Source organism: Pavona decussata, unplaced genomic scaffold (assembly GCF_977016875.1).
Source record: "Pavona decussata unplaced genomic scaffold, jaPavDecu1.1 SCAFFOLD_156, whole genome shotgun sequence".
NCBI lineage: Eukaryota > Metazoa > Cnidaria > Anthozoa > Scleractinia > Agariciidae > Pavona > Pavona decussata.
Window position 1 is genome coordinate 5,334,728 of NW_028145568.1, and position 14,459 is coordinate 5,349,186.

At 39.6% G+C, this 14,459-nt stretch overlaps 1 protein-coding gene and 1 long non-coding RNA gene across 3 annotated transcripts in view; one reads left to right on the plus strand and one right to left on the minus strand.

The window, feature by feature from the left end:
• The window catches only part of LOC146465492 (uncharacterized), a 168,288-nt gene that overhangs the window by 419 nt on the left and 153,410 nt on the right, over positions 1–14,459 (plus strand). The gene's annotated exons all lie outside the window — the stretch shown is intronic.
• Positions 87–13,774, minus strand: LOC146465493 (allene oxide synthase-lipoxygenase protein-like). 2 transcript variants are annotated; one of them, XM_085128664.1, is made up of 11 exons: positions 13,465–13,774; positions 13,150–13,229; positions 11,580–12,007; positions 8,539–8,727; positions 7,938–8,416; positions 7,030–7,293; positions 5,847–6,340; positions 5,127–5,390; positions 4,073–4,395; positions 3,282–3,720; positions 87–753 (listed from the first exon to the last, which is right to left on the minus strand). In XM_085128664.1, the coding sequence occupies exons 1-10, from the start codon at positions 13,469–13,471 to the stop codon at positions 3,612–3,614; spliced, it is 2,637 nt and encodes an 878-aa protein (XP_084984790.1). In that variant the 5' UTR covers positions 13,472–13,774; the 3' UTR covers positions 87–753; positions 3,282–3,611. The 2 variants fall into 2 exon arrangements, with proteins under 2 accessions (XP_084984790.1, XP_084984791.1); XM_085128665.1 differs by lacking the exon at positions 87–753 and adding an exon at positions 2,367–3,248.

The window sequence follows — 14,459 nt, forward strand, 5'->3', positions numbered from 1 at the left end:
AAAATAATACAAATGAAATTCGGCGATTTAAGCGAATTTCGGTAAAAGAAAGAAACTGGTTTCGCTTATGATAACACAATTATGTGAATGTTACTGAGACCAATCAATCAATCAATCAATCAATCAAGAAACGCAAAAGTGCTTCAATAAAACTCCTTCAAATCAATACAATGAAATACGCAAGACTTGAGTGCGAATTCATATTCAAAGTCAGCGGAATAGTACTATAAAATGAAAAAAAAAATAAAAGAATAAATACCAAAACTTTTCTTTACTTATTTCCGCAAGTTGTGCCAACATTCAGATCTCCTGCCGATGGTTCATTAATTTCCACTAGGATTTCCTTTTCTTTTCTAGATACATAAGTGTAATGTGTACTATTTTTATTGGGTTCGACGTAGAAAGAACGCACTCCTAGTACAGATTGCAGTCGAGATTGTATGGGACAACGTTGATGGAATGAATGGATCTTGGGACGGCCGTTTCTGGTATCCCCCGAAGATTTTACAGGGGCGTAAGGTTTGTGCTTGGCAACCAAAAAGGCTCTCAACAAAATTCTTCTTCAAGCTAAAGTTAAATCGCGATGCTATTTGGCACTCTCTCCGGCAGCAAGTATTCATAAGGAAACGCCACAGATGCATTACGTTGTTTGATTGCATCAGAGATCTTCTGGAGTGAGGACTGGAAACGAGAGATAGCACCTTCCACGGTTTCGCCGGTAAGTAAGCTCTGGGAATAATCACCAATGAATCGCTATGGGACAAGATAGGAGAAGAAAAAATTATGTAGCAAAATGTCCCAGAGATGTCAACAAAAAGGCATTTGGCCTTTGGATAAAGACCTCATTCAAAAGTGACTGCCACTGATTTATTTTCATCATCCAGAACGGAAACTAATTAAGTGGAGGTACACGGAGTAACTGGATTTTTGAGCCAGAGACTGGTGAGAAAATATAGTAACTTATTTTTCACAAAACCCAGCATCAATCTTTGTTTCTTACAACTCTCTTAAAGGGACACAGTCACCTTTGTGACCGCGCTGACCTGGACGCTAGTTTTTGTCAATTTTGAAAAGCGTCCACCTCAACCCGAAATCAAAAGTACGCGTCGGCATCAGAAATCCGCTTCAATCTTCCCAGTGTTTTATTGGATTTTCAATCTTTTACTGGGAACCTGTTTCTGAGTATGCTTTTGCTCATCCTGTGATATTATTTTATAATATTTGGTTAAAAACAGTATGGATCGCGTCTCCAACGGAACATGAAAAGAAGAGGTGGGAAACGTGAAAGCGCCGGGCGGAAGAAATCGCCTGCGTTGACTAAAATAACGAGAGAAATCAATCAAAAACATTGGAGAACAAATCATCATTATATATATTTGGAAAATTACATTTTCGTAACCTGGCGAAAGGTTCGTGCGGTGAGAATCTTCGTAAACGATTCGAACTACGCGTCATGGCTGCTTGGTTTGGAGCTCAGACGAAGACAAGCTTCCGTACACAGTCCATTATCTCCTCGACAAGGAAAACCTGCAGTAGAACCTTGTTTTCTACGGGTCGAGTAAGCGTTCTTGCATCGACATGGGTTTGGTTCCTAAATTTAGATAACGGAGAAGTTGTAGAAACGAAATTATAAAAGCGAAATATATGATTGAAAGCAGAAATAAAGCTTACCGGTAGTTTCGCTACAAAGTCGTTTCGCTACACTGCAACTCAGTTGATTCGCTAAGTTCTAAAATTGACACATTCTCTAATATTTGAACTCAATTTGCTTCTCACGCAAATACTGTGAAACGTAGAAACAGCTAAGATAATTTTTCACACGACCGGATACCGAAATAAACGATTAACCCTTTATGATTCTTCGACTTCAGAGGTATTCGTTGACGTTTGACTTTCCCTGGACAAGTCCATCAGTAAATTCTCCATGGTATCAAGAAAATGAGTGTTCTAAAATGACATTAGGTCTATAATCACCATAATAATTTTGACTGGCAAATACTTCGACTCGACAAGGTTTGTTTAGATTTTTCAAAGGATGCGCTTCTCAGCGCGAGACTTGTGATGAAGTGTGATATGCAAATCAGCTAAGAAATGGTACCTAATGCGCGTGTGCACCAGGTGACTGTGTCCCTTTAAATTTGCGCTAGATCGGGGAGGGGGGGGGGGAATTCTGTCCACGGCAACTTTGAATCTGAATAACTTTGTTTTTAGTATTTGTGCAAATGCCATGAAACTTACTGACGTTTTCAGAAATTCATCTGGGAACAATTTGATGTGGCTGGTTAGTGTTAATCAGTGACTTTGATGTTACCATAGCAACCAATTTTTGAACGACCGTTTTTCAGAAAATAGAAAATGTCATTTTTGAATAAGAAAAATTACTTTCTTACAGTAACTTTTATGTTTTTAGCTCATATTATTGATTACTTTTCGTTCAATTTTGGCGCTTCCTAAAAGTTTTGGGGAAATCAAGAAATCCGTAATGGTAGATCCAAGATGGCCGCCATTTGGTAACTATGACGTAATTACCACGTAATATGACGTCATACTTGTCGTTCCACTGTTTAGGATTTGGAGGGACAACATGTGGATTAAATTCCTCATCGGTGTGCGTTAAACCAGAATTCAAAAAAGACTGAATAACGTTACTGACAAGCTACTTTTGATCTTGAAGAAAGTAGCCTCCTGAAGAAATTTAGGTAAATCGTATGGATGTTATCAAACCTTATAGAATCCCCCAAGAAAGTGGAGCAAGCAATGAATCGTGACTATTTGTCAATACTTTCGTATTGACAAATATAATTTTAGAGCACTTTTGACCCGGCCTTACATAACGTTTGTTATGATATTTGCAGTAATAGACTTACACTCAGGTATGTGCATTTTCTCATCTCCAGACTGGGGTACCAACCTGCCCAGCATTGGACAGCCATTTCGTCCTAGTTGGGGGTCTCGGCAGGACAGCGTAAGGCATGGTGGGTAATGGGAGAAAGATCCTATTTCTCCGGACGTCTACTGGTGCGTTGGTCTATAGAGATCCACCACGTGTACCGCATGTTTTGGATCACTGAGGTGGGAGAAGTAAGATCTTTCCCCCATTTCTATGCACCATGCCTTACGCAGTGCTGACAAGTTCCAAGTAGGAAGAAACAGCTGTCCACTGCAGGGCTGGTTGGTACCTCAGTCTGGAGATGTGCAAATGCACATACTTGACGGGTGAGTTCATGTCCATTCTTACAACGTATTACCTGTCATGGGAGGATATTGTTGAACAAACTTACCTCATCATCAGCAATCCTCGTTCGTGTGTACATAGTAGCAATATGCCATCCCGCTTGGGATTTGTTGGGTAGCGTATCCATGATGCTCTTCAGGGTTGCCTCATTTTTCCTTGTGGGTGGAGGAAGGCGCATAACAGGTGGAACATTGGGAACGAAAGTTGTTATTTCCATCATAGGAAAATTCACGGCTGCGTGTTGACACGAGCACCCGAACACCACACAGGTCAGCACGTGAACAAGCTGATCACGTGTTTCAAGGCTCTTGGAAAACTCGTGATCGACATCTCCTTCTCTTACGGGAAAACCATTTTCGTGAATGTCCATCACCCATTACTGTAACTCGTGGTCTTTGGAAATTTCATCATCGGTTTGATAAAAAATGTTCACGAATTCCCCGATGAAATTAGAGATGGCATTCCACATACAAAGGCCGTCATCCCTGTTGAGAAAAGCAATTCAGATCAATGGGTGATTCCTAACGAGATTTGTTTCTGTTTATTTCCCATAAGGATTAATATTTGCTCCGGTGGGAACAGATGTTCCCAAAGTGACACTCACAGACATTTCTCACCTCCGCCCTCGCTCAACCTTTTTAGGCTGGTTGTATACGGGTATGCACATGTGGTCACCCTTTACCCATGAACAAGTCAAAACTGTAAAATAATAAAATTGCTCGTGTACAATTAGCCTCACTTCACATCTCTTCCTTGTTCCTTGTATTTTTTTTGCACTTATCATTACAAACTGCCTAACAGAAAATAAACTTGATCACTCAGTTTACGTAAAAGTACCTGTAATAGTAGTTGGGTAATTTCTTGGTATTATCCACTCCTCTCTTCTTTAACATGTCAGGGAAAGAGAGCATCTCAAATTTGAACTTCTTGTACGTCTTTTCCAACAGCTGAATATGGCCTCCTCCTCCAATGCTAAGGGTCTTGTCAACAATACCTCCTTCTGCCGTGAGTTCGTTTCTGCCAATAGTGTTGATGGCAATAACAGAACGAAGGTGAGGAAACAGAAGCTGGAAGATAGGATGGATGGACGGCAGCTGGCGCCATAAAGCAACAGCAAACGCTTCCATTAACAAATGGGTCTTCATCAGATGGGTTCCCATCTGTATGAAACAACAGGAAGTAAAAGTGTCTAGAGTTATTTACTAGTTGAATTGCTGTAACTACGTTTGTTTAGAAAGTAAACCACTCTGCTGGCTGGTTGATTGAGGGATGTTCGCTGATCGGAAACATCAAGGTTCGATGGCAAGTGTGAAACTTTAACCACAATTTTTCAACAAAGGACACTTCCTACTGACATACAAAGATAACTGTATGTCCGACGGTAATTTCAAAGATGTGGATGTAAGCCAAAAAGAAGTGTCGTTATTATAATACTACTTTATTTCTCAGAATATGCAGACTAAAGGCTCATATTTGATATGATTGGCTATTATTTTTATCAAAAATTTGATTGAATTACGAAATTAAATCGGAAGATGTAACTTTGTCTGTTCCTTTGTTTGCTTGTTTGCTTATTTGTGTTTGTCGATAAAATCGTGCGATCGAAATCAAATGTGAATACACCGAGATTAAATGTATGGTACCCTTTATACGATTTAGTTACACTACACATGATAGGCTTTTGCTAGTGGAGGTACACCGAAACTGATCTTTGAGTCATCAAAGTACATAACCCTAGCCCTAAAAGCTCTTTTCATGGTAATACCACTAATGCCAAACTACTACTACCTGAAAGCAATGAGGCCCACGAGTCCCTTATACGGCTTCTAATAAACTAGTTTCTGTTGTATGAACGATACAGGTTGCTTTACTAAATAAAACGCTTTAAAACCTGATGAACTTGATGGTCGGCATTACGGAACCACATCTTTGCCAGCAGCCAATCATATTTAGAATCGTCAGGAGTCCATATTGGGTTGGTGTCGCTCGGTTGCTGGAACAGCTGGATGGCAATAGGCACCAGGTCTCCACAGCTCTTGACGTAAAATAGGCAAAGAGGCTCTGCTGTGTAAAATTTCAACTTTGAATTGCCGTCCTCTCCTCTGCGTCTGATGTCGACGAGTTCCTTGTAGTCAACAATGTAAACGTGTCCAGCCTGATTGACAGAACGGTTACGTTAGTTATTTCGATATTTGGTTGTTGTGTCTATCGTGCAAGCCGCAAGTCAGCGGGCCAGTATGAAGTGATGTTATCTATTATTGAGTTGCATTGGGATTTTCCACATTCGTACTGTATCCAGTTGGATGTAGCTTACAAAAATAAATATGGAAATCATCCGGCTAATAAGGACGTCAGTACAGTTGAGTACAACTTAATGTATGTAATCTCCCGCAGAATTGTTCTTTAAATCCAAGATCCTACGCAATAGTAGTAGACTAATATTGCCACGGAAACAGTAAGGTTATTAATTAATGGTGAGAAATTCAAAAAACGTGTCAGTTTTGATGACAAATGGGATGCAATGTGGTCTGCCAAAAAAAAGAACATTTGTTCTTGCTTTTAGCATAAATTGAAAGAAGCTTCAAACTATATCAGGTGAGATTAATCATACCTTAATCTCTTCCATCAATGTCATCCCTCGATCGAGAACGTTTTTAACCAAGTCATTTGTAACAGAAAAGTTACTTGGCAACTCGGTGCACCTTTCAATGACGCATGGGTTGCAACCATTCAGGAACTGGTAGCCAAATATTCGGTCTTCCATCCACAAATCATCCCGAGAAATTTTAGGTATGTCGCCTGTCCAACCAGTGAAGATCTTCTTAAAGCTGTCAAAATTCTCCCAGCTGTCAAATAGAGTGCAGAGGTAAGACAGACCAAGGTTAATTTTTCCTTTAAGAGTACCTATGTGAAACGAGCGTGATGCCTCTTCTGAGAATTGTGAATCTCGTGGAAGATCGTCATGTTTGGCGGCGTGAATAAAGCCCGGCAAATTGACTACTCCAGGAGGAAGTTGTCCCCAGCAGTATTTCTCTTTACGTTCTTGAATCTCGAGAATTCGCTGAGCCCTGATGACTTCCGGTTGGTTATGGGAAGGGAGAAGAGCTACAAAATGAAATAATTAAAAGTATGGGGATTCAATGGGCCTCGGCAAATTTTAAAAAATAAAAATATAATGCGTATTAGCTTCTCCAGAAAGTGTGGTTCCAGCTACGTTAACTTCAGTTGCTGGAAACAAAGAAAATACGTGGTCTTGGTCACAAATGTGTTGACAAAAACCAAGGCCTCGAGAATCAACGGTATATTGAGAACAAAGAACTCCTAATTAAGCCTGCAATAATGTAATGAAACAATTCTGTAAAGAAATTTTAATCTGTTGCAGAACAAGGGCCGCACCATATATTTAAATATCAGAAGTTTGTAAAGATGAATGTATAAGGCATAAACAATAGCACCCAATCACATCCTAGGAGGACTTGTGCGCCGGGATTTAGAGTAATATATTAAATAGTTATCAAGATATTTTTCTCTCCAGCAGGTCTTTCACTCTTCATAGAATACTCTCAGTTTGCTGCGTTTTTTTTGTAGTGAGTATGGTATCTCAGACAACAATGAGAAATTCCCAGTAGCCACAATGCCATTGGTCATATCGTTCGTGAACGTTATTTTCTCCTAAACCGCATAGTAGGCAGTTGTTTGGCACAGATAATAAGGGCAATTCTAATATGTTTGCTTAAACTGGAGTTAACACCTCCCATATGTCGTAACCTTTACATTTATAGTTATTGAAATACCTTGTCCTTGAAAAACAACCACATCTGACACTACCCATCGATAGCAAGGGAACTGGAAGGCTCTCTCTTGTGTTGAGCTGGCCACGAAAATTTTGTTCACAAACCAATCAGGATTCTTCAACCAGCCACTGCTATTGTTGTGAAGCTGGATCATCAGCACTTCACCAACATCCATCGCCTGTATCATGTACTCATTCGTGTGTCCTGCTTCAAAATCATTGCGCCAGGAACCCAGACGAATCTTCTCCGTTTTACCTTTTGTTCCTGAAACGTGTTTCCAGATATGCAGTAATATAGGCAAAAATACGGAAATTACATATGTAAGTGGCAAAGCAAATAAAATAGCTGTGGTCGACAAAAGTTAGTACACTGTAAAAGGAAAGAAATAACAACATAGACTTGGAGCAAAATGAAAGACGTGTGACACATTCCATGAGTGATCAAAAAGGAGGATTTAAAACTATTTTCCATTTTTCTTTCTTTCTCTCTTTCTTTTTTTCTTTTCTCCAAACGGACACGGACCATTTTCGAAGTGATTATTTTTCAAGATTTTGCAGCACTAGCACTATGCCTACAAAATGAACCATTCGATTCTCAGTTTTACAGTTCTGACAAATGGTAAACGCCCTCAGTTTAACTAAGTTTCAGTGGGCATTGAGGACATTTTCTAGGAAAAGCGACTGCAAAACACCAGCTCACTACACTGTGTGTGTGTCTGGCTACACAGTCAGGTAAAGAAGCTAGACTCTACTAGCACCATAAGTCATCATACAGTGGTAATAACGACACGGAAGTAGTCGATCGATGCAGCTGGATGTAAAGTGTAGAATAGCAATCTTAACATGCCACGAAGCTATATTTGAATACATTAGCAAGGAGAGCTCTTGAAGTGTATCAGCTCTAAATACCTGTTAGCGACACGGAAATGTCTGCATTAGTTCCAGCTCTTGACTGGCTCCCAGTCTCCACACTGATGTTATAGGTGGCCACGTTATCTGGTGCTTGGCCTGACCTCCTGAGTGATCGAATTTTTTGCGTCCTTGGATACAATTCCTTTCTTACATGAACTATACAGTTAGGGTGGTAGATAGAGCGCGCTGGTAGTAATTCAAGACAAGGTGATAGATTGCCAGGGTTAAAGCGTAGTTCCTCCGTAGCATCCGCGCTTAGGAGCACCATTAGTGTGACGTCAGCCACATCCAACCAGGGATGAGTGGCCTCGTCCCAGTATCTCACGACATTCAAAATGTCTGGTGGATCATCTGATTTGGGCTCATGTAGAGTCAACTGAAGTTTGTATTTCACTGGTCCGCGAGAAAGCCTCTCTTTGAACTCTTCCTTAAGATAATCTTTGCTTCTAGTTTCTGATGGCAACCTCTTTTGATCCCTACAGTTAAGTAATACGATAAGCATATCCATTAACACTGAGAAAGGAATAATGGATCCATACAGTGAGTAAGTGAGTGAGTATACAAGTTAAACGAATAGAAAAATATAACAAGCCCTTACCAAACATTCCTCTGATCTTCTTCTGATAGCAAACCTGTTTCCGGTGTCTCATCAGCTGGCATCAGTCGAAATCTGACGTAACGTTCAACTTCATCGAAGGCTTTAAAATCGTGGATAATCTCTGAGTAATACCGCTGGTCGTAAAACGATTCCGGTGCACGACGTATACCGTCAATGTTACTGGCAAGGCTGAAATTTGAAGTTAAAACATTCTAGCATTGTATAAGTAGTATATCAAACAAGAGGAAGATTGTTTCATCCAATTTCCAAACAGCGAGAAGTGGGTTGATAAAACGAGGTGTACACATCAAAACAGCAATCATGATATAATTCCATCAAAGTTTTTTTGTACAAATTTTCAGCGCAACCGACTTCAGAAATTCATCGATGTGAGTGAACACCTGTCTCAGAAATCTGGCTAATGTAGATATTCATAGGCAGAGTCATGCGCGATCTTAACCCTCGCGGTGACTTTGAACCTGAATACTTTTAGTATTATTGACCGGCCTGAAACTTCAGCAATTTTCAGAAATTTATCGCCGGTTACTGTTAATTGATTTTTGACAGGATTTTTTTTTCCAGAAAATAGAAAATCCCTTTTTAAAATGAAGAAAAATCACTTTGGGTAACTTTCATGTTTCTAGCTCACATTAGTGTTCCTTTATTGGCTCTGATTACTTTTCGTTCAATTTCGGCGCTTTCCTGAAGTTTTTGGGAAGTCCAGAAATCCAAGATGGCGGATCAAAGATGGCCGCCATTTGACAATTATGATGTCATTAGAACGTCATATGACGTCATCACTTCTCGTTGCAAGCCACAAAAGAAACGTCTTTTGACGTACTATCTCTCTTCCAAGTCTCATTGTTATAGCTTTTATACTTGCGAACCCGGCCCCTGGGAAAAAAAAACAAAATGCCCGGTCTTGATAGGGTTTCAACGACAACGGCAACACCACAAAACTATAGGTCTATTCCAGTTTGATGTGTTCAATGATTTTGATGTTACAATTGCAACCAATGTTTGAAAAAGCCCTTTTTTAAAATGAAGAAAAATTACTTTTCCTACTCTGACTATGCTTTTAGTGTTCCTTTTTTGGTTTTGGTCAGTTTTCGTTTTTCCAGAGATCCAAGATTGCGGATCCAAGGTGGCCGCCATTTGGCAATCATGACGTAAATACATGTAATGTGACGTCATCATTTTCCATTGCGGTAATCGAACCGATGTCATTCCGCATACTCCTCGGGGAAATGAGCTATCGGAAGACCCCCAGCGGGAGGGACTATGTAATAATTAGCAGGAGGGGGTTGGGTACTGACCAGCGGAAGCGGGGAGGGGACAACGAGTTAATCTTTGTTTGTATTGTTATTTTGTCTGGAACTGTAACCTTTATGTATAAGAGATAGTTTACTTAGCATGGAAAGCGCACTGCAAAGGGCACTGCTAAGCGTCAGAAATCATGGGTTTGTTTCAAATTATCTGATCAAATTATGCTAGCAAATTTCTAATATTGTAATGTCCTGGTACTGTGTGGGGATCAGAACAGATTCGTTTAGCCAAAGAATTTGCCATCTGCTTTTTGCGTACCAATCTCTCTGCCTAAGGGGATACGTACTTTTCTGTCGAGAGTGTAACACCACTGAACTTTTTCCGTACAATTTCGGATGATGAAGACATTTAAAGTAACGAGTTTTGGTTTCAAATACAGGAAGGAAGAAAGAACAATCTGCACAATGGTCTACATTCTGCTGTTTCGTAGCCCAAAGAGTCTAGTCACAAAATTCCTTGTATTCTCTAAGCCGTGAGAAGATCTCTCAGAAAAGCTTTTAAGCTTAAACCAAGCAACTTTCCAGAGAATATTGACGAGATGGGTAAACTGTTTAAAAATGTTTGATCGAGAGGTTTCACATGTAAATATCTTAAAATTCACAGATAAGGGTCAGAAACAGGGGTGTGCAATATTGAAGTGGCAGGACTGTTTGTGCCAGTATGTAAACTACTCGAGTCTCAAATGATGGAGTCTGCATTCGTAGGGCATCCGATGACTGCACAGAACGTGGATGAACGAACGAACGCAGTAATCGGTGTAGCTCTAATGGAAGGAAGATCCATTGAGTTGATCCAGTTGACTGATTCACTTTACGGCCAAGTACTATCAGGTAAAGAAATTATTTGTACTCAACCAGTAACAAAAATATGGAATGTACACTGTGAATGAAAGCACATGAAACATTTTTGTCCAACAGCTTGAGTGCCTTGAAACAAAGGCAGAGAAAAGGGCAGAACAATAAAAGCGCTACCAGAAATTTGCTGGACAGATGGAAAGGGAGGCAAGGCATTGACGAGTAAGCAGCATACACTGTAGTGAAGCGACAGGGTTTGAGAATTAATGGAGGTAAGCGAGCAGTAACTGAAAGGGTTCTGGGCCGTACACACGATGGGGGAAGTATGAGATGGATAATACTCTCAATGAGGATGTCAACATGGCTTCATCTTCAGACGCAAGTGGTTTGGAGCCACTGAAGTGAGTGATTCTGTGTCAACAGATTCTGAATCAGATTGTGGATATGTGGAGAACGGTTTTGACGTTTGTTCGTTCCCTAGTAAAATACCATGCAATTCAGCTAATGAAACGACACGTGTTCTGTCAGAAGTCTTGATATTAGAGGAAACAGAATAGGAGAACTAAAGGATGGGGGAAGTGGATGAATGTTATTAATTATTTTTGGTACGAGGGGATATTAGAGGGGTGAATACTTATATTTTTAATCATCTCTTTCCAGTTTCCCAATCTTCCCTTCCTGCTAATTATCGCCCTGTCTCCAATGCTGAAAGCCTCCTGTGTGTGTGTTCGAATATCCCTGAAGAAAAAACATACATTCTGTTGTAAATCCGCCTTAAACACAGTTCCAAATTTTAACTTTAAACATTCTTATGAAAATGAAGTGACAACTGTCCAACACGTGTCATCTAACTCAACTAAAATATGGCGGCCCCGCAAGTCCGTGAGGTCCCTAATCAGTAACATTAAAACACATACTTACTAATCAGGTCTCTTCAGATAATATCCTTTCAAGTCACCACTTCGAATAGCTTCTAGTGCATCATATATACCCTGTACATCCCAGAATATAGTGGATCTTCCAGTTGACATAATAATGTCCAACGGACTCTCTGCATCGCTGTCAGCAAATCGTATTGAGGCGCTTAAGAAATTCAACCCCGCATCATCGATAGACTTAAAAGTTGCATGACGAAGGCATACAGGAAAAGAACGGCCAGGAGTGAAGAACTCACAGTTAGGGAACTGAGGATCAGCTACGATTGTGGCAATGCCCTGGGCTCCTATTCCGACAGCATGAGTTGGGCGCTTACCCTTTGACCACGCAGCAGCGCCAAACATAAATTTGATTTTCTCCATCTCGATACGGAGCTTGACATCATCAAAAATACTGCTTGGTAGAATCTGAAACTACAGAAATGATTTTGAATTAAACATGTTTGGCATACACACATCCTTTTTTTATTTATACATGTATTGCAACACAGGAAAGACATCAGTAACGGAGAGATAAAAATGATAAAAATGATATGTTTGCCGTGCGGACGTGCAATTTATTTTCGTTGGCACTCAGAATAAACATGACTTGGAATCGCAGTATGACATGAGATCATAATAATTTCACACATTTAAAGGGAACACGGGGTTTTTCAGTCTTACTACACTGATAATTGCCATTGGGCCATCTACTGCGACCACGTACACTGATAAGGTAGTTGCCCTCTGAAACGGGAATAAAGCTGAGCAAAAGCACAGCACACGCGCCTTTCCACCTCAATGGTGATTTTGTGTCCCTAAAATAGAATTAGAATGTCCACCCGCTGCAAAAACTTTATATACGGGCAACGCATAAGTTATACATATAATAATCAACCAACAGAACCTTAAGCCCTTCGTCGGTCGGTGACATGCTGGAAACATAAAACCTCATGTTAACACACAGCCACTTTGCAAGAAACTCAATTTTGCTTTTAAAATAAATAACGAATGAGGTTGGCACCCCAAATTATGTCCACCAGATCACATTTTGCACGTTTACATTTGCACAAACGGCACTAACCTTCGGGACTTTTTCAGAAATTATCCCGGAACAATTTGGAATGGTAGGTAAGAGTTCACTGAATGTAACCATGGCAACCAATTTTTGACAGGCAGTTTTTTAAATTTACAAAACAACTTAACTTCCTTACAGTTAATCTCATGTTTTTTTTAATATCATTTTCGTGTTTTTAGATAGCTCATAGAAAACTGACGCTATCATGGAGCCAAGGTCGAAAAGAACTTCTAAGTATGTCTGTCACGAGAGCCTTTATAAAAAACACTTCATACTTTATCAGGGAGATGACATCACTGGAAAAACAGAAAAATAAATATCCTTAGAAACCAGCCGGACTTTGAACCAGCTTGAATCGCAAAACCAGCTAACACAACTGAAACTAAACAACACATAAATCACTAAATAAACAATATTTAACTTGATAACTGATGTAACATGACATCAATTGATTGATTGAGTTCTGAATGAAAACAATTACCTGATTACTTTTTCTTACCGTATTTACTTCCTTCATCTTCCTGTTAAATTCTTCTTCTCCTTTGATTTCTTTGTAAATTTCATAGCCAAAGTTCTTCCCTGTCATAGAGAGTCAGACATTTAAGGTCAGAATCTTGGAGCAATTGAAAATTAAAACTTCATTGGGTCAAATTAATGAACCCGAAGGGATTTAACAAGAGTGGTTCTAATGCTAACATTACGAAACACAAGCCGATATGCAACGTTAATAAGAAACTCTTAATCATACAAAAACTGTTTACACTACCCAGACGTCACTTAATCGTGCAATCCGTAAAGCAAAAAATGTACGTACATTCCATTTTGCCTCAGCGTTTTTCCCCTCACAATTATTCTGAGAAGAGTTTTCCATGTAAATGGTAAGCACCCCTGCTTTCAAGCACTTTATCCCAACACTGTGAACGACTTTGGCGAGAATAGAAAACGTCCAATGTTCTTTGAAAATTTATCAAAGATTTTTAAAGGCGCCACCTCTAGCGCATGCGCAAATTAAGTCTTATTGCGAGACATCTACTGGTAAACGCACCCTGCTAAGGTTTCCTTACGTTATCTCTCGGTCCACCGGTTGTATCAAAAATATGTCAAAAGACCTCGAATGTTGGCCAGATAAGACGATAACGGAAACTTAGATATGGAAGTTCGAAGAAGTTAGCAATAATGTGATAATTTTATTTTAAATTAACGTCTTCCCTGACAAAATAATCTTTAAATTACTTACTACCAGTGATAAAGCCTAGAAAACATATTAAAGTTTCATTTCGCGACGGTCTTTACAATAATTCTAGTGAACCCCATGTGGCAATTACACGTGCTTCATTTGAATCAAAACGATTGAATTTTGACAGCTGAAAGTACGTCATTACTGTGCCCCTTACAGGACGCCTACATGACAAAAAATTCTTAAAATGTAATCAAGGAGGAATGCCTGAAAATTTTGAGGAAATGGTAACCATGAAAGAAATTACTTTTCGCACATATTTATTGTATTTCGTGATGCAGTTTGTTTTTCAAAATACCTGTTTAATTTTGTTAAAGACAGAAAATACATTTCATCCTCGATGGCATCGAATAACCCAAATTGAAGGCCAAATTAGTAGCTACCAAAACATCTCTCGTCTGCAAACGGAAAGAGTGCTTAGATATTTTGGTTGTATTGTGTTGATTTGTGTAATGTTTAACACTTCATCTGAAATGACATTTTGCTGGCTATCGCGTAAAATGGAAGCAATCCCACGCATTCAAAACAAGCAGTTTTTTTAAACTGACGAAACATTTAATTTCACCACTACA

Bases quoted from the DNA above. Each gene is read 5' to 3' on its own strand.
- LOC146465493 (XM_085128664.1), bottom strand. The intron at 12,008-13,149 runs GTAAGAAAAAGT...TCATTTCTGTAG, and splicing joins AGATGAAGGAAGTAAATACG to TTTCAGATTCTACCAAGCAG. The intron at 4,396-5,126 runs GTTTTAAAGCGT...TGTTTCATACAG, and splicing joins CCGACCATCAAGTTCATCAG to ATGGGAACCCATCTGATGAA.